The 27,549-nt window shown below is 36.6% G+C and overlaps 1 protein-coding gene and 3 long non-coding RNA genes across 6 annotated transcripts; 3 read left to right on the top strand and 1 right to left on the bottom strand.

Moving 5' to 3' along the window:
- Window positions 1-183: 183 nt before the first annotated feature.
- On the bottom strand, window positions 184-10,325 carry LOC139147457 (large ribosomal subunit protein mL38-like). The gene is made up of 8 exons (XM_070718563.1): window positions 10,166-10,325; window positions 4,733-4,864; window positions 3,430-3,638; window positions 2,928-3,000; window positions 2,651-2,696; window positions 1,825-1,983; window positions 1,357-1,493; window positions 184-642 (listed from the first exon to the last, which is right to left on the bottom strand). Exons 1-8 carry the CDS (start codon window positions 10,296-10,298, stop codon window positions 527-529), a joined length of 1,005 nt encoding a protein of 334 aa, XP_070574664.1. The 5' UTR covers window positions 10,299-10,325; the 3' UTR covers window positions 184-526.
- Window positions 10,295-16,308, top strand: LOC139147459 (uncharacterized). Its single transcript, XR_011555724.1, has 3 exons — window positions 10,295-10,434; window positions 11,523-11,576; window positions 14,550-16,308. It is a non-coding gene; the product is annotated as an uncharacterized lncRNA (long non-coding RNA).
- Window positions 16,309-17,088: 780 nt separating this feature from the next.
- On the top strand, window positions 17,089-20,594 carry LOC139147460 (uncharacterized). 2 transcript variants are annotated; one of them, XR_011555725.1, is made up of 3 exons: window positions 17,089-17,236; window positions 17,815-17,868; window positions 20,406-20,594. It is a non-coding gene; the product is annotated as an uncharacterized lncRNA (long non-coding RNA). The 2 variants fall into 2 exon arrangements; XR_011555726.1 differs by lacking the exon at window positions 17,089-17,236 and adding an exon at window positions 17,418-17,557.
- A 2,340-nt stretch (window positions 20,595-22,934) lies between these two features.
- Window positions 22,935-26,851, top strand: LOC139147454 (uncharacterized). Of its 2 annotated transcripts, none has more exons than XR_011555723.1 (3): window positions 22,935-23,090; window positions 23,672-23,725; window positions 25,375-26,851. It is a non-coding gene; the product is annotated as an uncharacterized lncRNA (long non-coding RNA). The 2 variants fall into 2 exon arrangements; XR_011555722.1 differs by lacking the exon at window positions 22,935-23,090 and adding an exon at window positions 23,144-23,414.
- Window positions 26,852-27,549: the final 698 nt, after the last annotated feature.

Genomic DNA, 27,549 nt, shown 5'->3' with positions numbered 1-27,549 from the left:
TTTTTCAATGTCATTTTCCAAGACTGATGATGGCTACTAGAATGCTATACAGTGCATTCTGGGTAACTACAACTACAGACTCCATGGCTGTGTTTGGCTATCTCTGCATATGACACTGCACTGCACAGACAGACGATTAAAAATAGTATTCCATAGAAACAGTATCTGATAGAAGCAAATACATTGACGATAAACTATTTTTATTTAAAACTTTGCAAGAACAAAAAGTACATGCCACATGTTGAAAACACAGAGTCTATTCTGAAATCATACTATGACAGTAGAATTGTCCAAGACAGCAACCACATTGCATTGCTTGGTAACACACCACGATAGTGTGAGCTATCTTCAACATCTGATTCTTCCCTATGTTCTTTGAAAATGAAGACATCTTAAAACAGGAAGCTGTACACTTCAAAGAATCATTACACATTATCTTGTCATCACCAAGCAAAGCTACACAGCATGTACTAAACAGTCTCTGACTGATTAATCATCCGGGCAATATCGCTGTTCCTTCATCATTTCACTCCGGTGGGATGTACTTGTTGAGGTATTGTATCCTCCGCCTGCGTGGCCATTTCTTCTGTGGAGCTATGTAGAGAGGTGGGTGGTCATACTCAAAGTACGGCTCCCTCATGTCTGCAAGAGATACATGTACATATAAAATATCAAAACTACATGGTTTAATATTTCTCCATCTGAAGGAAAGTATGCTGTCTTCTGATGTTGCTTCTGCAGGTGTAAAATTTGCATAATGTGTACAACTTGATAATATTATCTGCATCAAACAGATCTCCATACATCATCTGAATGTCCTGTATTCCAATTTTCCATCTTATATGAATCATTTCTGTATTGCCTTTAACAAGCTTAAAACACAGGCTAACTGTTTGTTATACAAGTATATGCACCTTAGAAACAAAACCTTTAATCCTTGTAAATTTGAACTTGTTGCTACTTCAGGAACACTGCATAAATTGTGATGTGTTTGAGCTTTTACCTCTTTTTCAGAAACAATCTCAAATTTGACAAGTATGAAAATCAAAGTGTCTATCAGACCAACTATATTAATGAAATGATTTTTCCAAACTCAATATGGACTTCTTACACAGTGATCTCCCCAGGATTTTCTGATAGAATGACGGCTAATTTGCATAACAATAAATGTAATTGTTATGGTAATAAGTTTCTATTGTTTACCAAAAATTATAGAGTGGCGGCCACCACTCTATAATAGCTCTGGGGAGAACACTGTACATCTGTTAGGAAGGAGTCGTTTTAGTTTTCTGGGCTAGCATACAGTGCAGTCTTGTTCAGTATGTATTTTTTCACCCTGTAGTCATAACGGCTTACCAAGAGTCTGTCTGAACACATCAGTGACTGACTTATCCCATCGACACTGGAAGAAACTGAGCCCAGCCGGAGTGATCAAGTCTTCAAATTTTTTGTAGAAGTCGAGTGTCTTGAATGTTCTCTCCCGGAGGCTATAACTGGGAACATGAAAAAATTTGAGTAATTGTCCCTCATAGATACAGAAATTTTCGCCATGCTCAGACAAAAAATATAAAACATTACGCATCAAGATTCCAGATAAGAGTAAACAGATAAACATAATTACAAATGCCAAAATAAACTAATTCTGAAGAGCAACAACATTCAGTAACATGACTTCCTGATACAATACAGTGTACGGTAAATTACCCTATGATACATTACAGTACATGGATGTTCAATAAGTTTTCTATACGATCTGCCTATAAAAATAACCTTCTTGATTTTCCTGTACAATGTGTATTCTATCACTCAACATTCTTGACTTACCACGGAGCCTGCCTCTGCTCACTGGTAAAATCTATTCTTTGACTTTGTTTGAAGAGGACAAAGACTAATCGGTGATAACCAGTGCCTGAAGCAGGGAATGGTTTCAAGTAATCACAAAGGACATCTCCCTTGTGTAAGTCATTTCCTGGTATATTGCCTCTGAAAATAGATTTAAAGATAAAGCTGTTCACTCAAATTATCAAGTGAGAATGGAAGTGGATGGACCTCAAAGAAGGTGAAGGATCTGCTATAGAGCTTGGAAAACACAGAGCTTTTTGAAACAACTGTCATAAGCCATAAACTACAAAAGCTCATTAAAATATGTACTTGCTTCCTTTACATTTGAACACAGAAATACAAAGATAAGTATGGTATTTGCTTTGTCCTAATTTACAAATAAACGACAATATTCCTCTGTCCTTTAAACTAGGATAAAATACAGCACACCTAGCTTCTACAACTAGTATTCCACTGGTGACCTCATGAAAACTTTACTATCAAACAAGTGTCATTGGGATGAGATGTGTCCAGACATTCATCGATGGATTCCAAAGTCTTTGAAATCCTGGAAGTTAGGCGGCTTAGCTTGTTAAAGGTATACTGTCACCTGTTCCAATTTTGCCACAGTTACCATGGAAAGAGCAAAACTAACCAATCAGAGATTTGAAGCGGGTGGCCGCTTTTAAAAAACAGCTCCCTCACATGGGCATTTTGAATACCGAGGAATGCCCCTTTGACCATATATGGGCATATTTAGATTACAGGTGACTGTATACTGTTAATATTCAAATGATTCAGAATTACAAGTCTCAGCTGTACTACTTACATCATCCAGTGAAGATACTCGGCTTCATTGTCAAGAAGATGGCCATCTGTTGATGAAAACAGAAAAACTGATCCTACAGAAAACATTTGGCGTATAACATTCACATATTTTTGTTGTCTCTGTCAGTCTTTCCTGTATGTGTGTCTTCAAAACAGAAAAAACACTTATATATCAAAAACAAGAATGGAGAACATGTAAAAAGTAAAATGTACATTTAACAAACAAACAAACAAACAAATAAACAAAATATGATCAAGGAAACTTTGTCCAAACTAACCTGGATTTGTAAAGAGCAATGTCCACAAGTCATCTGCACTACTTTCGTAGAAAACTGAGGGTGCGTTGGTGGCCTGGAAGGTAAATCATTTGAGCACTTTTCATGAAGTCACTGATACATTTAGGGAGGGAAATCTAAACCTTGGAGGCTGACCGTGCACATACTTGCCTTCCACTGTATGTAACCAGCTAAAGAAAATCACGTAAACAACCTGTACTTTCATTCGCGCAGCTCAATGGTGGCAGTACTTAGAAATTTCTAAAGTTCACCATCACCCAGACACTTTACTGTATATACTGCCACCATTTTTTACACAGGAAGGAGGTGTGCCATCTTCAACAGCATTGTATCATTATGATTTGTAGAGTAATTTTTTATCATTTTATTACTATTCTCTCCAACGTATGATAGCAGTAAGGTAATGTGAATCAAACATAATAGTACACGTCTGACAAATTCAAGAGTCTGTGTGTCTGTGTAGACTGTATATTTAGATACTTACCTCTGCTGGACTGACAACATTTCCTCTATACACCGGCACACTGAAGTCCTGACTCTGTTCATAATTAACATGCATAATTATTTGAGGTAAGAAGTGTGCACCATCAAACAAGTCTTGGAATATGTTGTAATGGTGGGCCACATCCAGTATGTGATATGGACCGGCTGTTGTTTCCCAGTCCTTCTTCATCTCATCTAGGGAAATTTTCACTGGAAATAAAGACAGCAACAAACTGTTGACTAAAAGCATGCAGAGCACTGAGTCAAGTTTAATGCAAAATGTGTGATAATGAGCTGAGCTACACAATAATAAACCCAAACAGGTTTCATGAGCAAAACCTTTAATTTGACCTTCTGATTTCAAACAGATCCTTACATATTGAAGATGTTGATCAAATTCTCACACTGATATTCAGTTTAGGTTACTTGTTACATGCAAACATGTCAGATGGCTGCTGAATCATGGCAAATGACACATATGGTAGGGTATACACGGCCAACTTGATCTTGAGACTTGACTTTAGAAATGTTTTGAAACATCACGCCTTTGGCCGTGACTTTAAATACGCCATCCCCATACATGGTTGTAGGAAACTATTCACATATGGTACAAGGTTTAATACTCACAGAGATTCATAGATAAGTTGGTATTAAACAAGTGACTGGAAATCTATCATTAGATCAACGGTATAATTATTAACATTTAGATCAACTGTAAAATCAATATAGCACAATTATAATTTTGGTTTTTGGTTATGTCATTTCATGTGTGCAAAGATGTACAAATCGTAAAGCTGATAGTAATGTCATGTCAGTTCTTGTGTATTTATAGATTATCCTTTGTAACATTAAAATTCAGCAGTCATTATGCTATGATTTAATCTAATACAGCCATGAATTAAGAAGATATATGTACATGCAAAAATACTGAGTGGGAATAATATCACTGGTGATTTCTCTTTTACCTCAAAAATACCTGTATTTAAATAATGAATCATGGAGACAGTGAGATTTCTTTTAATACACCTATGTACAAAACTAAAATGATAAGGTAGAAGTGGCTTGTTCTAGCAATTTCCAGTGTAGTTCTATGGCAGGAGTCATAGAACATACATCCTTACAGGAACAATCTACCATATATTACACAATGCTTCATGACTTTCCCTGATGTGAAAAAGCATTATTTGATTAATTCTACAGTATAACCAGGAAAGTAGTTATGTATACATGCACTTCAATTACTACCTGGTAATGGTAGGTAGGTGCACACATATATACACATATAGCGTTCATGGTATACTCACATTTTCTGTGCCTTGCAGCTTGTTCAAGTTTCACATCGTTTCTATTTTGTTTAAGATAGGCTTGTCTCTGCTGGAACTCTGTCCTCCTTGACTCCCTAGGCTTTGAAAGCCCAATGTCTACACCAATTGAAGCTGTGAATATGCATAAAGCGGATCATCTCATTATTAATTATAATAGGGCCAAAGTCCCTGAAGCTACTATAGACATGGATACAAAATTAAGTATTTCCTGACTGTATGAAATTATCTCACTAAGGTCATCCTAGGGACATGTAAACCAAATATTAAAGCTGTCTGACCAGCGGTTTTGAAAAAACAAGCGACTCAACAGTTGACAGAGCTCTGCTGTGTTATGTAGAGAATAACCTTTTGTGACACATGTATTGATGAAGAAGGTGGATATCTTTGATAGCTCATTTCAGGATGGCCTGACCAAAAATGGAAAAAAATTCCGTAAAAATACAGATTTGCATATTTCATCAGACTATATTAGTCTATAATAGCAAATAAACGAGAGTTAATTACATTCTAATTAAAGTAAACAAGACTTGCATAAATCAAGATTCACGTCATAATAAAGAATCTTGAGCTGGTTATCTTTTAATATCAGTATTTTCATCCTATTAACCAAGCACATTTTAACTTTCAAATTAACATTGTAAGTCAGTTCTGTTGAATAAGTTGAGACTGTACGTACTTAGAGAAAGCACACTGAAGAGACAAATGTTTGAAACTTAAGAAGTTCAAGGTCATCAAAAGCATTATAAGGAATCATGTTACACTTTCATTGCACTGTTTACACAGATTGCATAATTGCTATAAATAGCACGAGGAATCTTACAGCCCAGCTTTACCATAAAAACCCTATCACTTTGACCACTCTTTTAATTGACCACTCTATTTTTTTCCTCAAAAAGTAATCTTATTTTATCCTTACCAAGTCAACCATAAATGGAAATTAGAACTTTCTCTATCTCTATTTATTTCACCACCCTATCATGACAAACTATTATGAGCAATTTCTTTTAGATAACATAAATGGTGGTTCAGAATATATCAAAGTTGGGATTCAGGAAAGTTGCCTTTACATGTTTTAATCCTCCAAGATGGTAAGCATTTCATTATGAACTGTCAAAAAAAGTTGAACTTTCTGATAATTCCACACTAAAATTATTTGGCTTTGATGATTTCCTAATTAATTCAATTATTTAAAATCATATTAATTATTTTTTTCTGGGTGAATTGATAGGGTTTATACAGTACAAGAATAACATACTATGTTAGTCAAATTTTGACGAAAAATGACAGAAAAATTCCTTAAAAATACACATTTGCACATTTCATCACAATTTGAACAAATCTAAGTTGGGTTATCCCTAGGGACCTGTATACCAAATAACAAAGCTGTCTGACCAGCGATTATGAAGAAGGAGATTTTTAACCAAAAACACCTTTTTGGCATTAATTTGTCTATTTTCAACAATATCAAAAAATTAAAAAAAGTTCTTCTCAAAATCATATTTTTCATCTACACAACAAATATCAAATTAGTAAGTACTACTGCGGTTCTCAAGATATTTGAGTGGACGGACGCCTCACAAACGGACATACATACATACATACATACATACATACATACATACATACAGACTGACGCCGGACGCCGGACGGATACCCATCCCAATCAGGGCTCCCGCTAAGTCACAAAATGATTAGCCAACTCATTAGCCAAATCAAAAATCTTTTAGCCATTTTGAGTAACTTTTAGCCAGTTTATGATCTCAAGTGTGGCAACAGCTTTCTCGTCATTCAGGAGTCCCTAATTTAATTTACAAATCAAGATGTTTTGTTTGATGTTCATGATGGTTTTTACATTAACGAAATATGTGTTTAGTTTTTGCATTTCTAATCTGTGTTTTTATGACATTTCAGGGATAGAAATCCTTTCTCATTTTGGTGGTAAACGTTAAACACCAGAAATAAAATTAGATAGCAATTGAATTCTAAAAATCTGGTAGCAATGTTAAGTGTATATTACAAGAGGTGCAGGTTGAATATTTCTGCCACATTCAGTAAGTATTCACAGTATGATAGCTTGTCATTAGTTACAGGCTTCTCTTGTGGCAAATTTATGCAGTCTTCCATAACCTTAATGTTTGAGCCACACAAGTAAAACATTTTTCCATGCAGAAGACAGCATTTATGGTATAGCACAATATATGGCAGTGTAGATACGATTATTGTGGTATTTAAGGGCACGTTTTACTTGTATATCATAGTTGTGATCAAGCAGGCTGAAATAGCATCTTGAGTATAAGTACTTTTCTTGAGACAAAAAGGGCTGGGCCAAACAAAACTCTTGTAAAACAAGACACAACGATATCACTGTTTGTTTGAGGGCATTCATTGTTTTAATGATTATGATAACATTTTAGCCCAGATATATTTTCATTTGATATTTTGATATCATCAAGAAATGTCTGGTGATGTTCACTTCTAGATTATTAAACTGGTGGAATCTACAAAAATATTAAAATCATTCAGAATCACATAATTTCTTGTATAAGTTATAGCAGTTTGAAAGTAGGCCGAATGGGAGTCAGTCAAGCTGAATGCCAAAGGCAGCAAAATTACCTTTCACCTATTGGACCACCCTAGGTGGTTTCTTGTGAACCATAATTGTGTAATTAGGGGGTCTTCATGCATGACATCACATGATGAGATGACCCAGACTTGACCTTTCAGAAAACCTCAGTTTTTCTCCTTTTCTTTTGTATTATGGCTCCGTTTGTGAAAGTTTCCTTTGAAATTATGGTTTTTACTATCAAACTGAGTAGTTGCAGGCCAAATTTTGATACAGCAAAGTAGGTAAAACTTTTGTTAGACTCAAGGACGACCCAGGACTCACAGAGGCAAAGCAGGCCTCAGTGTATTCATGGACCTTACGTTCATGATGTATTGTAGTATCGAACAGCAACAGTGTTTGTTTTACGTACCAGGGAATTTGTAACTTTGTAGAAAGGAGATTAAACTGTTTCAATACATTGCAACTTTGTAGGAAGGAGGGTAAACTGTTTCAACATCTTACAACATTTTATTGTTAGCTGTAGTTTTCTGTTGAGGAGGTCTAAGAATTCAATAGCCACTACATTAGCCAAACAGGAATTTTTGTAGCCATTTTTAACTTTCTTTCGAATTTGGCGAATTGGCGAATAGGTAGCGGGAGCCCTGCCAATAGCTTCTATAGACTATAGTCTATAGTAGCTAATTATGATTAATGTGCAGCTAAAAATACCAACAAGGTTCAGGTAGCCTTGAGACATTATCTCATTCACATATACCAATGCGGGCAAAATATGTATGATAAATCAAAATGACAATATGTACGATAAAATCAAAATAACTATTTTATGTTGATAATCGATAAAGTGTTCACACTACCTCTCGCCAAACAGCAAAATGGCAATTTGATTTACGCACTGGCCACTCAGACCTGTCAAAACAACTGCCAAACTGGCGACTTGAAATTTGTAAAGTTTGTTCACTTCATTCTACGATGTACTGTTGCATTGCGGGACATTTTTTTTACTTCTTGAGGAGTCTTCGCCATAGTAGTACTTGTCCAAGTATAAGCCCCTCCATTGATTTCAGATTTCAATGGTTTATTAAAGTTGGTAAATTTACTTTTCAGATCAAAGAAACTATTAAAATATGTTAAAAACATAGGACATCAAAGTTCCAATGACAGCATCATAACGAAACTGGCACATGAATCTGTGTCCCTCCATCCCCCATGACCTAAACAGAATAGTCCCACTCCACTCAAAAATTGGCTGACCACCTCCCTCCCCCCCCCCCCCATAATCCCACCTCGCCACCCCCCATCCCCCGGACATCGAAGTTCCAATGACAGCATCATAACAAAAATGGCACATGAATCTGTGTCCCTCCATCCTCCATGACCTAAATAGAATTTGGGTCGGGCGGCAAAACCGTCCGACCCAAATACCCAGTAGGGTGACTGGACGATTTTTAAAACTGAAATTTTTTGCCAAAATCTTGATGGCACCTGTTGAAAGTGTTGGTACAAAGTCCAAATCTGAAAAAATAATTTGGCATGATCACAATTTGGCAGCCTCTGGAAAATCAAAGTTTCCAAATTCTTTCCCTGAGAATATTGTAATGAGGAATAATGAGACAATATGACCAAAAATCGGATCAAATATTGTTAAAATGGCTCAAAGATGACTCACTGTACAATAATGAGTCCGGTGAAAGGTGCATCGATAGTTTCCAAATTATTTCTGTGAGAATATTGTATGGGTTGATGAGTCCCAGTGAAAGAAAATGGAAGATTGTCCTCACGCTGACCTTTGTGTTTACAGTATCATGGATACAAGCCATTGTTTCTGGTCAAAGAGAGGTGCGCACCGGTGAAAAAATACTTGTTCAAGTACGGCACTATTGCGAAATTTACTTCCTGCTTTGGAAAAACCGTGGGCGCTAATTTGCGCTGCATAACTGAGCCTTTTTAGAGCACAAAACAAGTAGAAAAATATCTAAGGTACAATTTGCCCGCATGGCCATTCCTTCCCTCTGGAAAATGATGCCAAAAGTCATAGCCGTTTCAAAGTAAAAATTTCGTCAGCAGTTTCTCGGAAGAAAAAAGACCTTTTTAGGAAATTTTTGCACTCATCTTGACTTCCTAGTCTTCACAACATTCACTGTGAAATGCAAGTGTTTCCGTTCACGCGATCTCTCATAGTGACCGTTCGCGTGCGAGTAGACGACTTCCAAGATGGCGTCCCCTTTGACGTTTGTTGACAAAATGTGTTCATAAACTTCAAGATTTTCACATCATTACCATGTTCATATACATAAATGTGTAAAAATGATGCATACTTTAGGTGAATTTGTACAATTTATCACTGCCTGGGTCCCCCCTTATGCCTTCGATTTCGAGCATTCACTCTCAGAAAACTTGTGTCAGCCCCACTGTAGGGAATAGGAGGGCCTCTCGTCCGGTCACCCTATACCCAGGCAAAACCTCGAGCTACTGCACTGCAGCCTGGATGTAACATCCATAACTGTAGCCCTGCGAGTATGGCGAGAGTGTCCGGCTTTGGCTACGCCGCCTCCCACCTCCAAAGCCGGACACTCTCGCCATACTCGTAGGGCTACCATAACTGTAGCTGCAGTACAGTAGCTCGAGGTTTTGCCTGGGTATTTGTGTCGGACGGCAAAACCAGATCTGGTTTTGCCGTCCGACCCAAATACCCAGGCAAAACCTCGAGCTACTGCACTGCAGCCTGGATGTAACATCCATGACTGCAGCTAGTGTGGAACGACCCTGGGCCCATGTGGTTGCGTGCACTTCCAATGCCTATATTCATCATTTCACGGCTTATGTGACATTCTCGGGGAATCTCTTACCTCTTGTGCAGAGATAGCGTCTGTTGTTAAGTTGTGACGTGTTCAGTCTCACGATACGAACGCATGCTAATGGACATACCCTAAAAAATGACATCGCCGTCAACCGAGCCGCTGAGCTCGAGGGCGCAGCCATGTTTGATTAAAAGAGGTGAGCAAGTGACAGAGCATGCGTCATGACACCGCAGTTCACGTACAGAAATCGGTGTATCCATATTCGTAAATGTCCAAGAGAGTCTTATTGATATTGTTAGAAGATGTTTGGGTTTGCGGTAAGAGAATTTCTCTATCTACAGATAAAGTATCTCCTTGTAGTAGAGCGAGAACTTTTCAGTTAACTCGACAGGTCTACGACATTCTCACAGATGTTGGGCTAGCTTCGCCATTGATTTCGTTAATTTTGGAAGATGACGTCACTTCTACCACGGTCCCTCCACTGTGCTTCTATCGATCACGGAGATATTGAAACTGATTTTGAGAGCTCATCTAAGTGGCTGTTGGGATAAAAAGAACTCTGATAACCTGATCGAGGACAAAACAACAGCAATAATGTAGAATAGAAAAGCATTCGCAGTAAGTGAACGTGCTGTAGAGTCGAGTGAGTGACGGAGGGACGGGACAATGACGTGTTCTAAAGAACTCTAAACTTTTGACAAGAAAGTACCCATTACTTGCGTGTACAAATCTCAGTGGTTAGGGTAATGAATCTATTTTTACCACAATGGGAATCTTTCCTTGCCATGGGAACGTGTCAAACTCCTATTTGTGTCAGAGCGCTGGTGAGTCATTCAGATTAGCATTCGACTTGAAAGAGTAGTGAAAGTTTCAAAGGATAATGACATTATTCTGATGAAATACTGAACCTGAAATATTCACCTATTATTGCATGAGAAGCATCTGTGGTAGTATATATATAGAGGCACAGGGGTGTGTACAGGCATAATGTTTGACAAGATATCTCAGAGAGACTACTAATCTTGAAGACCAGAGATCTGACAGAAGTTTAGAGTGAAGTGACTTCACGTGATAGCTGAGCGCAAGGGCATCACCAATTAAGATTAACTGAATTCAATTACCCAAGAAGAGGAAAAATGTGTTTTCTTGTACTTGATAATTACTGTAGCTCACCCTAACTCTAACCCAACCGTACATGGAATTTCATAAACCGTTATTCACATGATATCCATATTTTTCCCCCAATATTACACTTAGACTGACTGTTACGTTTGTTGGAAATGTCATATTAATATTCAATTACCAATACCAATTGTTGACTCAGTTAGCCATACCTGTAACATAAATGCATATGCTGTAGATGTGTTTGTTGCTGATATATGTTTCCTTTTTAATCTTTTTTCAGGCTGGTTTTGTAGTAGGTGGGGTGCTTGGAGTTTATGCAGCGCAGAATTATGAGGTAAGAAAACTAGCAGTTGCCAGTCCATGATATTAATGTCCTGATGAGTTATAAGTGCAGTCATTGAATGACCGTATTCACAGAGAGTGATAAGCTTTGAATGTGGCATTTTAGGAGGTGGTTGTATGAAAATTGAAATAGGGTCATCCCTTGGTCACTCTCACCACAATGGCATAATACAGCTATATTAATTCAACAGTTCATAGATTGTCAGACCCATTTAGCTTGACTAGGTTGGCATAGTACAGTCTACCCAACCAAACTGTGCATGAAAATCCTTTAGTCAGGACTGGCAATACAAATATCTCAGTCCGGATGGTTTCAGCAATGCAAAAGCTATGACACATTCAATTCTACTTCTAACAAATTAAGACATCACTCTGTTTGAAATAGAGTATATTAGCTTAACTTCCTTTTATTGTGAAGAAATCTAATGATACAAACCTCAGGGTTTGCAGCACTACAGCACAGCACTGAGGAGTTGACCACTCACAGACTATTTCCTACCATAGGATGGCATTTACCAGTCAGATAATTTACAGGCACTTTCCACCAAGTGATGTTTTGATGGAGGGTCAATGCCCAAAGAAGCACCTTTCCGCTAGCAAAGATGCAGTTCATATTACAGCAATGATTAGCATCACAGATTCAACTCCAAAATATCAAGTGAAAATTCTGAAATGGATAAGAAACTACTTGATGTTAGACTTCAAACTACTGCTGTAATTCTTCCACTAACCAAGCTGATGTCTTTCTCGAAAGAAGACAGCAAATTTCCACCGTGATAGGTGGCTATGCAGTGGGTATGATCAAAGTGATGCCCTTGTAGGGGCCCTAATGTCACTGTAAAACCAAATATTGACAGCAAAAATGGAAATGTATCTCCATATATGAAAAACACGCCCAAAATCAAGTACAAAGTAAGATTCATCAAGCTTGTCTGCAAAAGTATTTGAAGCCATTTAAAGTGTTTTGGAAACAGATCCTGTTTATGCTAGATGCAGCTTTACAAAGCACGCTGGTTATATTGTGTTTTACTCAGACTGAAATATGGAATGACTGTATGTATCATTTATTAGTCCCCGCAGATGAAGTCCAGCGGGGACTTATAGATTGGGTCCCATCCGTCCATCCGTCCGTCCGTCCGTCCGTCATCAACAGTTTCTCAGACACTGCTGAACCAATTTTGTTCAAACTTGGCACAAAAGCATAGCACTATGACCTACAGATGCACATCGATTTATTTTGTGATGATCCAATATGGCTGTCAGGCGGCCATTTTATTACAATTTTTTCATGTACGGAGCCATAACTCAGACATGTTTCAACCGATTTTATTCAAAGTTGGTACAAGGACAATGACCAATGTCCTAGATATGCACATTGATTTGTTTTGTGATATGATCCAATATGGCCGCCAGGCGGCCATTTTATTATGATTTTTTCATGTACAGAGCCATAACTCAGGCATGTTTCAACCAATTTTATTCAAAGTTGGTACAAGGACAATGACCAATGTCATACATATGCACATTGATTTGTTTTGTGATACGATCCAATATGGCCGCCAGGCGGCCATTTTGTTTCGATTTTTTCATGTACAGAGCCATAACTCAGGCATATCTTAATGGATTTTATTCAAAGTCAGTACAAGGACATTGACCTATGTCATACATATGCACATTGATTTGTTTTCTGATACGATCCAATATGGCTGCCTTGTGGCCATTTTTCTTACGATTTTCCATGTCCTGAACCACTACTCAGACATGTATCAAGCAAATTTATTCAAAGTTGGTACAAGGAGATTGACTTATAGTATACATATGTACTTCGATATAAATATGTACTTTGATTTGTTTCTTGATATGGTCCGATATGGCCACATGGTGGCAATTTTATCATGGTTTTTTTCATGTCGAGACCCATAACTCTGGCAAGTCTCAACTGATTTTATTCAGTTTGTACCTGGACATTGACTTATGTCATACATATATGTGTTGATTTTTTAAACAGTAAGATCAAATATCGCTGCGTGGCGGCGATTTTGTTACGATTTTCTCATGAACTGAGCCATAACTCAGACATTATTAGGTACAAAGACATTGACATATTTCATACATGCTCGTCAATTTGTTTCACGTCATGTAGCAGTATCATGTCAATTATTGAAGTTTCATAATTAGGCTGATATTTCAAGAAATACTGCATCAAATTTCATGAAACTTTGTACAGATGTTAAGCTCACATTGCTTTAACAGTGAAAAAGACATTTATCAGTCACTTTAATTAATATGTAATTGCATGTGTAATGAACTTTCCTAATTAGAGTGATATATCCACAAATACAACGTCAAATTTGATGAAACTTGATACAGATGTTGATCTCATAGTGTTGTAAACACTGCATTAAACTTTATGAAATATAGTACCGGTGATAATCTATTAGTGTTAGGATAGTATGAAAAAATGTTTTGCAACATCCTGTCAAGTAATTCCCAGTTGACTCATTTAATGACCTTTAGGACAGTGGCCTACATTGGTTTTATGTTTTTCATCACCATGGAACTCATTCTTGGCCATTGAGTGCCTGCCGTCTGTATCAAAGTATTTTTATCACAGAATCTGTAATCAAAGTACCCATTAGCAAGCAGGGACTGTGTCATCAACGATGACTTGTTCTATCATGTGTTGTTTGTAAGATCGCACAAGAGAAGTTCACAGTTCTAAGTTCATCATTTTGCAGCATGTGATAATCGCAGCTGCATTCAAAAATTCCTATTCTGTTGTTTTCATGTCAGTTATGGCTCATTGCTGTACTTAACAGAGATTTGATCTTCATCAAAAAATTGACATACTAAACTAAATGAAGTTTTGTGTACAAGTGACTATATGTCCACAGTCAATCATGTGTTGTTAACTTTTGAACTTCATAACATTTGAAACATTCACTTTTCTTATATTATCTGTCAGGTTCCCAAGATAAAGGATATCTTGTCAGATCTGAAGGGTGTCATGAAGAAATATGAGAAGAAAGACTCACCAAAGGATAGCAGCTGATAAGGATTATTCTGTGGATATTCGAGCGGATATTGTTATTTACAAGAAAAGCATTTTGATATCTTACCTGGAGTATTGTGACAAAGAAACCATGACTTTTGTACAATGTAGATGACAGCCTTGGACCCATAATCACAAGATTTTCAGAAGTGATTTATATTTAAGTCAAAAAGTTTGTGTGCTGATAGGATTTACTATAGACCCCATATACAGAGGATGTATAGAGAGTCTTCAACTTGTCATTATTGAACTAATTTTAGGGGAAATTCAGATCGTTTGAGCAATGTCCATTTCGTAATTTTTCAACTGAATGAGTGATTTATTTCATCATTCATACTTCAGATTTATTTTTGTCCTTCAGTCTTTTGAGGAATTTTTTCTCGGTGTACTGCCTTAATGACTGATAATGTTGTTAAATGTCATTTAATCTACTGTTTATATTTTTTCTCATTGAGATACAATTTCAATTGATTGTCAATCAGCAGATGGGAAAGTTACTCTCCATTCAGCTCATCCTAGGTCAAGCCAACATGAACGCCTCACCCAGTCATCCCAACATTAACACACAGTGGTCTCTCCCGATTGTGTACAATATAGTGTAGTTTGACTGTCGTTTCACAGACAACTTGGGATGATAGAGTCAGCAGTTTAAGGTTGTATGTGCCTCGAAAGTGGAAGACTTAAAGTTTTGCTCAAACTTTCCTAAATGAAACTTTCAGTCATACGCTTACCAAAACAAGAATAAATATCAGGGGTCAGCAAGCAAATTTTGGTACTAGAGAAACAATTACCCAAGATTTACCGATATATGAAATTCAAAACATTTGCCATCCCTGTATTAACTCTGTAGAGAAAAAAAAATTCGATTTTCAAAAAAGTAAGACAGTGAAAATCTTTTTTACTGCAAGAGCTTTAAAATGAACCTTCACAAGTGGCAGATAAGAAAAGAATTGGAAAAGGTTGGGAGTCTGAATATGTGTCCCAAGGCACATTCTACCGTAACGTTTCATGGAAAATAGACTATTCATAGCAATAAACACTGGAATAATAACAAGATATGTACTGTTTTTCTTTGTATTGGATACCAAGACAACAAAACTTGTGATGCTAAGTTTTATAAGTTTGCCTATATCAAAATATATTTCTAAGAATACGCTATACATGTTCTTTTCCTTCTTGTCATTGTATGGTGTCTCAGATACTGATTAAATGTTAACAAAATTTGCGTTGCCAAAATGAATTTCCATGAGTGTTATGTCAATGGTGATTTTTGCTTTGTTCAATAGACAATAATGCAATACATTTCTTAAAAACTTCTGTATATGTGACTGCCAGTTTTCTTCCTTGTTCTAAAATGTTGTGTCAATAAACCAAAGTCATCCTGCCCTCAAGAATGAACATGTTTTAAAGTTTGTTTGGTACTGTTTCCTCACTATTTGAAAGGTGATTGGCTCTTACCTTGTGTTTGATTTTTTTTTTCAAATTTTATAGTCTTTCATTAGACTTGGGAATGTTGCTCTTCATGAAATTTTGGGCGTGCAACAAACACAAATGTTGAAAATTTTTGTGTGTGTAGTGTTTTACTTTTGTTTGTGATGTTAAAAAGGGAAAGTTTCAGAAGACTTTGAAAAAAATACTTATTGGAAGCTATTAAAGAGGCGATGTTGTCAAATCCTTTGAGAAAGTTTGTTATCTTAGTGTTGCATGTTTAAGGAATTCATGTTGACATTGGTGTGTGTGTGTCTGTCTGTCTGTCTGTCTGTCTGCAAAAAACTTCACTCTCCCCGAGGCAGACATGGCAAATACTGTAAAAGTATCAGAGACATAGCACTGACCTGTTGTGGTTGTGTCTATACAGTCGGAACTGCGCCTGTGAGACTCTTGTTTACAAACAAAATATCACATGCAGGATATCTAAATGTATCACGTCAACATACCAGCAACATTATGAACAACACATTTTCACTTTCATCAACTCCAACGTACCTTGTTGATACCACAGGCACTAGACGTGTCGCTTCGCGATCGGTACTAATTCACAGTAAACCGTTTACTGTGAATCAGTACCGATCGTGAAGCGACGTGTCTAGTGCCCGTGGTATGGGTATCATACCATAAAGGCAGTTCTGACCCTCCCCCGCCTCGACAGGTCTACGACATTCTCTCAGATGTTGAGCTAGCTCTCTATGATATCGATTTCGTTAATTTTGGAAGATGACGTCACTTCTACCACGGTCCCTCCACTGCGCTTCTATCGATCACAGAGATATTAAAACTGATTTTGAGAGCTCATCTAAGTGGCTGTTGGGAAGAAAGAACTCTAATAAATTGATCGAGGACAAAACAACAGCAATAATGTAGAAATCATTCGCACTACAGTAAGTGACCGTGCTGTAGAGTCGAGTGAGTGACAGAGGAACTGTGATTGTGAAGTTACTGACAATGACGTTTTCTAAAGAACTCTAAACTATTGACAAGAAAGTACCCATTGCTTGCGTGTACAAATCTCAGTGGTTAGGGTAATGGATCTATTTTTACCACAATGAGAATCTTTCCTTGCCATGGGAACGTGTCAAACTCCTATTTGTGTCAGAGCGCTGGTGAATCATTCGGTAATGCATTCGACTTGAAAGAGTAGTGAAAGTTTCAAAGGATAATGACATTCTGATGAAATACTGAACCTGAAATACTCACCTATTATTGCATGAGAAGCATCTGTGGTAGTATATATATAGAGGCACAGGGGTGTGTACAGGCATAATGTTTGACAAGATATCTCAGAGAGACTACTAATCTTGAAGACCAGAGATCTGACAGAAGTTTAGAGTGAAGTGACTTCATGTGAAAGCTGAGCGCAAGGGCATCACCAATTAAGATTGACTGAATTCAATTATCCAAGAAGAGGAAAAATGGGTTTTCTGGTACTTGATTATAACTGTAGCTCACCCTAACCCTAACCCAAGCGTACATGGAATTTCATAAACCGTTATTCACATGATATCCATATTTTTCCCCCAATATTACACTTCGACTGACTTTTATGTTTGTTGGAAATGTCATATTAATATTCAATTACCAATACCAATTGTTGACTCAGTTAGCCATACCTGTAACATAAATGCATATGCTGTAGATGTGTTTGTTGCTGATATATGTTTCCTTTTTAATCTTTTTTCAGGCTGGTTTTGTAGTAGGTGGGGTGCTTGGAGTTTATGCAGCGCAGAATTATGAGGTAAGAAAACTAGCAGTTGCCAGTCCATGATATTAATGTCCTGATGAGTTATAAGTGCAGTCATTGAATGACCGTATTCACAGAGAGTGCAAGCTTTGAATGTGGCATTTTAGGAGGTGGTTGTATGAAAATTGAAATAGGGTCATCCCTTGGTCACTCTCACCACAATGGCATAATACAGCTATATTAATTCAACAGTTCATAGATTGTCAGACCTATATAGCTTGACTAGGTTGGCATATATAGTACAGTCTCCCCAACCAAACTGTGCAAGAAAATCCTGTAGTCAGGACTGGCAAAGTAACAAAAATCTCGGTCCGGACGATTTCACCAACGCAAAAGCTATGCCACATTCAATTCTACTTCTAACAAAGACATCAGTCTGTTTGAAAGTGAGTACACTACCTTTCTTTTATGTGTCACATGACTGTCTTCATCAATGTGTAAATTTTACAGTTAAAACTACGTCTCAAATTATAGATGAGAACAATCTAGTACCCTTGTTGGGCAATCGATGTAGACAGCCTGATCATTCCGCCATTATTTTTGATTTTATTCCAAGGTTGAATTGTGCACGTCATCTTGACGATGTTCATGAGCGTGTCACAAGTAATGGTAAGTTTGGACAAAAAAAGTACAAACTTGGTAATATTCCTGCATCATTTATGGGTTCTGAAATTACCCGACGTTTATTGATTGGTATCATTGACAATATTACAACTTGTCGTGAAAATCAACAGTGTATTGATGGCATTTACTCAGAACTATGTAATTGTATTGTCAAAGAAATGGATAACTTGTTGCCATCTCAACATTTTATTGGACGAACTAAAAAAAGGTATCGGCATACTAAACCTTATTGGAATGATGAGCTTAATACCCTCTGGAAATCCATGCATGAAAAAGAACAGTTGTTCTTGTCTTGTCGATTAGGCAACTCCCGTTTCAAACGAGAATTGCGTTGTGCCTTCAAACATGCCCAGTATAAGTTTGATAAAAAGATTTTGTTTTATATGACGACACTCGAAAACTTGCATTCCTAATGGAAAATAATACTAGAATTACAGCGAAGTATATAGTCAAGGCATTTCATAGGCGACGTAGCACTTTATTTCAGAAATGATATTAAATAGATTTTTGTTGTACTTTTATTTGAGTGCCAAATGTATTTCAATGGTTCCAATACTATAGTGACTTATAAGCCCGTTGGGCTGGGTGACCACTCACTCTAGAGATATTGTATTTTTTTTATAAGTGATGTATATGACTTTAGTGATGTCACATGTCACTTTAATAAATAAATACTACTACTACTATTGTCAATCAAACTCTTGAAAGAAGAAATTCAATGATACAAACCTCAAGGTCACTCACATTAGCCTGGTTTGTTAGCTTTATATCAAGGCTGCCATCTTGCAGCACTACAGCACAGCACTGAGGAGTTGACCGCTCACGGACTATTTCCTACCATATGATGGCATTTACCAGTCAGATAATTTACAGGCACTTTCCACCAAGTGATGTTTTGATGAAGGGCCCGAAGAAGCACCTTTCCGCTAGCAAAGATGCAGTTCATATTACAGCAATGATTAGCATCACAGATTCAACTCCAAAATATCAAGTGAAAATTCTGAAATGGATAAGAAACTACTTGATGTTAGACTTCAAACCACTGCTCTAATTCTTCAACTAACCATTCTGATGCCTTTCTCGAAAGAAGACAGCAAATTTCCACCATGATAGGTGGATATGCAGTGGGTATATGATCAGTACTCTTGTAGGGGCCCTAATGCTACTGTACCACCATATATTGACTGCAAAAATGGAAATCTATCTCCATATATGAGAACCATGCCCAAAATCAAGTATAAAGTGTAGGATTTATCAAGCTTGTCTGCAAAAGTATTTAAAGCTGTTTGGGAAACAGATCCTGTTTATGCTCGATGCAGCCTGACAAAGCATGCTGGTTATATTGTGTTTTACTCAGACTGAAATATGGAATGACTTTATGTATCATTGTTCGTAGTGCCGCACAAGAGTTCTAAGTTCATCATTTCCCAGCATGTGAGATTCGCAGCTGCATTCAAAAATTCCTATTCTGTTGTCTTCATGTCAGTTGTGGCTCATTGCTGTATTTAACCCTTTGAGTACTGTAATTTTTCCCACCAAAATTTTAGTGCAACATTTTACCAATTTTTATGAATTTTTCTGTAATTCTTTTGATAATTTTGGACCAAATGGACAGCACTTTACATAGCCTACAGTTTTTAATCAATATTTTTGAAAAAAAATCTGAAAAAAAAAGGTTTGGACTTGAAACAATGATTGTCTGGGTTATATTTTATAAAAGGTGACAAAACTTGACTTTAGACTTCTAAGGGTTAACAGAGATTTGATCTTCATCAAAAAAATTGACATATGTAACTAAATGAGGTTTTGTGTACAAGTGACTATATGTTTACAGTCAATCATGTGGTGTTGTTACTTTTGAACTTCTTAACACTAGAAACATTCACTTTTCTTATGTTATCTGTCAGGTTCCAAAGATAAAGGATATCATGTCAGACCTGAAGGGTGTCATGAAGAAATACGAGAAGAAAGACACACCAAAGGATAGCAGCTGATAAGGATTGTCCTGTGGATATTCGAGTGGATATTATTATTTACATGAAAAACATTTTGATATCTAACCTGGAGTATTGTGACAAAGAAACCATGACTTTTGTACAATGTAGATGACAGCCTTGGACACATAATCACAAGATTTTCAGAAGTGATTTATATTTAAGTCAAAAAGTTTGTGTGCTGTTAGGATTTACTATAGACCCCATATAAAGGGGATGTATGGAGAGTCTTCAACTTGTTATTATGGAACTAATTTTAGGGGAAATTCAGATCGTTTGAGCAATGTCCATTTTGTAATTTTTCAATGAATGAGTGATTTATTTCATCATTCATACTTCAGATTTAGTTTTTTCCTTCAGTCTTTTGAGGAATTTTTTCTCGGTGTACTGCCTTAATGACTGATAATGTTGTTAAATGTCATTTAATCTACTGTTTATATTTTTTCTCATTGAGTTACAATTTCAATTTATTGTCAATCAGCAGATGGGAAAGTTACTCTCCATTCAGCTCATCCTAGGTCAAGCCAACATGAACCCCTCACCCAGTCAATCCCAACACACAGTGGTCTCTCCCGATTGTGTACAATTTAGTGTAGTTTGACCGTCTTTTCACAAACAACTTGGGATGATAGAGTCAGCAGTTTAAGGTTGTATGTGTCTCGAAAGTGGAAGACTTAAAGTTTTGCTCAAACTTTCCTAAATGAAACTTTCAGTCATACGCTTACCAAAACAAGAATAAATATCAGGGGTCAGCAAGCAAATTTTGGTACTAGAGAAACAATTACCCAAGATTTACCGATATTTGAAATTCAAAACATTTGCCATCCCTGTATTAACTCTGTAGAGAAAAAAAAAATTCGATTTTCAAAATAGTAAGACAGTCAAAATCTTTTTTACTGCAAGAGCTTTAAAATGAACCTTCACAAGTGGCAGATAAGAAAAGAATTGGAAAAGGTTGGGAGTCTGAATATCTGTCCCCAAGGCACATTCTACCATAATGTTTCATGGGAAAAATAGACTATTCGTAGCAATAAACACTGGAATAATAACAAGATACATACTGTTTTTCTTTGTATTGGATACCAAGACAACAAAACTTGTGATGCTAAGTTTTATAAGTTTGCCTATATCAAAAGTATATTTCTAAGGATACGCTATACATGTTCTTTTCCTTCTTGTCATTGTATGGTGTCTCAGATACTGATTAAATGTTAACAAAATTTGCGTTGCAAAAATGAATTTCCATGAGTGTTATGTCAATGGTGATTTTTGCTTTGTTCAATAGACAATAATGCAATACATTTCTTTAAAACTTCTGTATATGTGACAGCCATTTTTCTCTCTTGTTCTAAAATGTAGTGTTAATAAACCAAAGTCATCCTGCCCTCAAGAATGAACATTATGTTTTAAAGTTCGTTTGGTACTGTTTCCTCACTATTTGAAAGGTGATTGGCTCTTACCTTGTGTTTGATTTTTTTTCAAATTTTATAGTCTTTCATTAGACTTGGGAATGTTGCTCTTCATGAAATTTTGGGCGTGCAACAAACACAAATGTTGAAAATTTTTGTGTGTGTAGTGTATTACTTTTGTTTGTGATGTTAAAAAGGGAAAGTTTCAGAAGACCAATTGAAAAGAATACTTATTGGAAGCTATTAAAGAGGCGATGTTGTCAAATCCTTTGAGAAAGTTTATTCTCTTAGTGCTGCATGTTTAAGAAATGCATGTTGACATTGGTGTGTGTGTGTGTCTGTCTGTCTGTCTGCAAAAGAACTTCACTCTCCCCAAGGCAGACATGGCAAATACTGTAAAAGTATCAGAGACATAGCATTGACCTGTTGTGGTTGTGTCTATACAGTCGGAACTGCGCCTGTGAGACTCTTGTTTACAAACAAAATATCACATGCAGGATATCTAAATGTATCACGTCAACATAACAGCAACATTATGAACAACACATTTTCACTTTATCAAACTCCAACGTACCTTGTTGATACCACAGGCACTAGACGCGTCGCTTCGCGATCGGTACTAATTCACAGTTAACAGTTTACTGTGAATCGGTACCGATCGTGAAGCGACGTGTCTAGTGCCCGTGGTATGGGTATCATACCATAAAGGCAGTTCTGACCCTCCCCCGCCTTGACAGGTCTACGACATTCTCTCAGATGTTGAGCTAGCTCTCTATTATATCGATTTCGTTAATTTTGAAAGATGACGTCACTTCTACCACGGTCCCTCAACTGCGCTTCTATCGATCACAGAGATATTAAAACTGATTTTGAGAGCTCATCTAAGTGGCTGTTGGGAAGAAAGAACTCTAATAAATTGATCGAGGACAAAACAACAACAATAATGTAGAAGATCATTCGCACTACAGTAAGTGACCGTGCTGTAGAGTCGAGTGAGTGATAGAGGAACTGTGATTGTGAAGTTACTGACAATGACGTGTTCTAAAGAACTCTAAACTATTGACAAGAAAGTACCCATTGCTTGCGTGTACATATCTCAGTGGTTAGGGTAATGGATCTATTTTTACCACAATGGGAATCTTTCCTTGCCATGGGAACATGTCAAACTCCTATTTGTGTCAGAGCGCTGGTGAGTCATTCGGTAATGCATTCGACTTGAAAGAGTAGTGAAAGTTCCAAAGGATAATGACAATATTCTGATGAAATACTGAACCTGAAATACTCACCTATTATTGCATGAGAAGCATCTGTGGTAGTATATATATAGAGGCACAGGGGTGTGTACAGGCATAATGTTTGACAAGATATCTCAGAGAGACTACTAATCTTGAAGACCAGAGATCTGACAGAAGTTTAGAGTGAAGTGACTTCATGTGAAAGCTGAGCGCAAGGGCATCACCAATTAAGATTGACTGAATTCAATTATCCAAGAAGAGGAAAAATGGGTTTTCTGGTACTTGATTATAACTGTAGCTCACCCTAACCCTAACCCAACTGTACATGGAGTTTCATAAACCGTTATTCACATGATATCCATATTTTTCCCCCAATATTACACTTACACCGACTGTTACGTTTGTTGGAAATGTCATATTAATATTCAATTACCAATACCCATAGTTGACTCAGTTAGCCATACCTTTAACATAAATGCATATTCTGTAGATGTGTTTGTAGCTGATATATGTTCCCTTTTTAATCTTTTTTCAGGCTGGTTTTGTAGTAGGTGGGGTGCTTGGAGTTTATGCAGCGCAGAATTATGAGGTAAGAAAACTAGCAGTTGCCAGTCCATGATATTAATGTCCTGATGAGTTATAAGTGCAGTCATTGAATGACCGTATTCACAGAGAGTGATAAGCTTTGAATGTGGCATTTTAGGAGGTGGTTGTATGAAAATTGAAATAGGGTCATCCCTTGGTCACTCTCACCACAACGGCATATACAGCTATATTAATTCAACAGTTCATAGATTCGCAGACCCATATAGCTTGACTAGGTTGGCATAGTACAGTCTCCGCAACCAAACTGTGCAAGAAAATCCTGTAGTCAGGACTGGCAAAGTATTAAACAAAAATCTCGGTCCGGACGATTTCACCAACGCTAAAGCTATGCCACATTCAATTCTACTTCTAACAAAGACATCAGTCTGTTTGAAAGTGAGTACACTACCTTTCTTTTATTGTCAATCAAACTCTTGAAAGAAGAAATTCAATGATACAAACCTCAAGGTCACTCACATTAGCCTGGTTTGTTAGCTTTATATCAAGGCTGCCATCTTGCAGCACTACAGCACAGCACTGAGGAGTTGACCACTCACGGACTATTTCCTACCATAGGATGGCATTTACCAGTCAGATAATTTACAGGCACTTTCCACCAAGTGATGTTTTGATGGAGGGTCAATGCCCGAAGAAGCACCTTTCCGCTAGCAAAGATGCAGTTCATATTACAGCAATAATTAGCATCACAGATTCAACTCCAAAATATCAAGTGAAAATTCTGAAATGGATAAGAAACTACTTGATGTTAGACTTCAAACCACTGCTCTAATTCTTCAACTAACCATTCTGATGTCTTTCTCGAAAGAAGACAGCAAATTTCCACCATGATAGGTGGATATGCAGTGGGTATATGATCAGTACTCTTGTAGGGGCCCTAATGCTACTGTACCGCCATATATTGACTGCAAAAATGGAAATCTATCTCCATATATGAGAACCATGCCCAAAATCAAGTACAAAGTAGGATTCATCAAGCTTGTCTGCAAAAGTATTTGAAGCCATTCAAAGTGTTTGGGAAACAGATCCTGTTTATGCTCGATGCAGCCTGACAAAGCATGCTGGTTATATTGTGTTTTACTCAGACTGAAATATGGAATGACTTTATGTATCATTGTTCGTAGTGCCGCACAAGAGTTCTATAAGTTCATCATTTCCCAGCATGTGAGATTCGCAGCTGCATTCAAAAATTCCTATTCTGTTGTCTTCATGTCAGTTGTGGCTCATTGCTGTATTTAACCCTTTGAGTACTGTAATTTTTCCCACCAAAATTTTAGTGCAACATTTTACCAATTTTTATGAATTTTTCTGTAATTCTTTTGATAATTTTGGATCAAATGGACAGCACTTTACATAGCCTACAGTTTTTAATCAATATTTTTGAAAAAAAATCTGAAAAAAAAGGTTTGGACTTGAAACAATGATTGTCTGGGTTATATTTTATAAAAGGTGACAAAACTGACTTTAGACTTCTAAGGGTTAACAGAGATTTGATCTTCATCAAAAAAATTGACATATGTAACTAAATGAGGTTTTGTGTACAAGTGACTATATGTTTACAGTCAATCATGTGGTGTTGTTACTTTTGAACTTCTTAACACTAGAAACATTCACTTTTCTTATGTTATCTGTCAGGTTCCAAAGATAAAGGATATCATGTCAGACCTGAAGGGTGTCATGAAGAAATACGAGAAGAAAGACACACCAAAGGATAGCAGCTGATAAGGATTGTCCTGTGGATATTCGAGTGGATATTATTATTTACATGAAAAACATTTTGATATCTAACCTGGAGTATTGTGACAAAGAAACCATGACTTTTGTACAATGTAGATGACAGCCTTGGACACATAATCACAAGATTTTCAGAAGTGATTTATATTTAAGTCAAAAAGTTTGTGTGCTGTTAGGATTTACTATAGACCCCATATAAAGGGGATGTATGGAGAGTCTTCAACTTGTTATTATGGAACTAATTTGGGGGAAATTCAGATCGTTTGAGCAATGTCCATTTTGTAATTTTTCAATGAATGAGTGATTTATTTCATCATTCATACTTCAGATTTATTTTTTCCTTCAGTCTTTTGAGGAATTTTTTCTCAGTGTACTGCCTTAATGACTGATAATGTTGTTAAATGTCATTTAATCTACTGTTTATATTTTTTCTCATTGAGTTACAATTTCAATTTATTGTCAATCAGCAGATGGGAAAGTTACTCTCTATTCAGCTCATCCTAGGTCAAGCTAACATGAACCCCTCACCCAGTCAATCCCAACACACAGTGGTCTCTCCCGATTGTGTACAATTTAGTGTAGTTTGACCGTCTTTTCACAAACAACTTGGGATAATAGAGTCAGCAGTTTAAGGTATGTGCCTCGAAAGTGGAAGACTTAAAGTTTTGCTCAAACTTTCCTTAATGAAACTTCCAGTCATACGCTTACCAAAACAAGAATAAATATCAGGGGTCAGCAAGCAAATTTTGGTACTAGAGAAACAATTACCCAAGATTTACCGATATATGAAATTCAAAACATTTGCCATCCCTGTATTAACTCTGTAGAGAAAAAAAAATTCGATTTTCAAAAAAGTAAGACAGTGAAAATCTTTTTTACTGCAAGAGCTTTAAAATGAACCTTCACAAGTGGCAGATAAGAAAAGAATTGGAAAAGGTTGGGAGTCTGAATATCTGTCCCCAAGGCACATTCTACCATAATGTTTCATGGGAAAAATAGACTATTCATAGCAATAAACACTGGAATAATAACAAGATATATACTGTTTTTCTTTGTATTGGATACCAAGACAACAAAACTTGTGATGCTAAGTTTTATAAGTTTGCCTATATCAAAAATATATTTCTAAGAATACGCTATACATGTTCTTTTCCTTCTTGTCATTGTATGGTGTCTCAGATACTGATTAAATGTTAACAAAATTTGCATTGCAAAAATGAATTTCCATGAGTGTTATGTCAATGGTGATTTTGCTTTGTTCAATAGACAATAATGCAATACATTTCTTTAAAACTTCTGTGTATGTGACTGCCAGTTTTCTTCCATGTTCTAAAATGTTGTGACAATAAACCAAAGTCATCCTGCCCTCAAGAATGAACATGTTTTAAAGTTTGTTTGATACTGTTTCCTCACTATTTGAAAGGTGATTGGCTCTTACCTTGTGTTTGATTTTTTTTTTAAATTTTATAGTCTTTCATTAGACTTGGGAATGTTGCTCTTCATGAAATTTTGGGCGTGCAACAAACACAAATGTTGAAAATTTTTGTGTGTGTAGTGTATTACTTTTGTTTGTGATGTTAAAAAGGGAAAGTTTCAGAAGACTTTGAAAAGAATACTTATTTAATAATAAGTTACTTTATTCCTTCATAATGTAGGCCTCCGGCCCTTATATGAGCTTAAAAACTATCTACTGTTGATTGACCAATCAGAGTGCTCAATTCAAGGTGTTTTATTCACTCATAAAGCCTTGGTCATCAAATTCCAGAAACGAATGACAGCGCCGTAGTAAAGTACTGTCCAATCAAAAGTGAACATGTCATATTCTGTAGACATCTGGTACGTTTTTTCCCTAATATTCAAATTTGGTAACACAGCGGAAACCAGCTGCAACACAAAATCTGTGGTGGTACAAACATAAACTAATGTGCCCAAGGGCATTTATAGGATGTTCCATTACATTGGAAGGCTATTTCACAAAAAAAAGGTTTTAATTCATATCCTAAACATGTTACATTGACAAAGAGGACGGTTGACGTAAACACATTGAAAACGAAAACATATCAGTTAGGGGCAATA

The sequence above is a fragment of the Ptychodera flava genome, chromosome 13, assembly GCF_041260155.1.
Source record: "Ptychodera flava strain L36383 chromosome 13, AS_Pfla_20210202, whole genome shotgun sequence".
In the NCBI taxonomy this organism is placed as follows: Eukaryota; Metazoa; Hemichordata; class Enteropneusta; family Ptychoderidae; genus Ptychodera; species Ptychodera flava.
This window is presented reverse-complemented; position numbering and strand designations above follow the sequence as displayed.

Excerpts from the sequence above, each read along its gene's own strand:
- LOC139147457 (XM_070718563.1), bottom strand. The coding sequence starts at position 10,298 with ATGGCTGCGCCCTCGAGCTCAGCGGCTCGGTTGACGGCGATGTCATTT. Across the intron at positions 4,865-10,165 it reads ACGCTATCTCTGCACAAGAG|CTTCAATTGGTGTAGACATT; the intron begins GTAAGAGATTCC and ends GCATATTCACAG. Across the intron at positions 643-1,356 it reads TGTGTTCAGACAGACTCTTG|ACATGAGGGAGCCGTACTTT; the intron begins GTAAGCCGTTAT and ends TATCTCTTGCAG.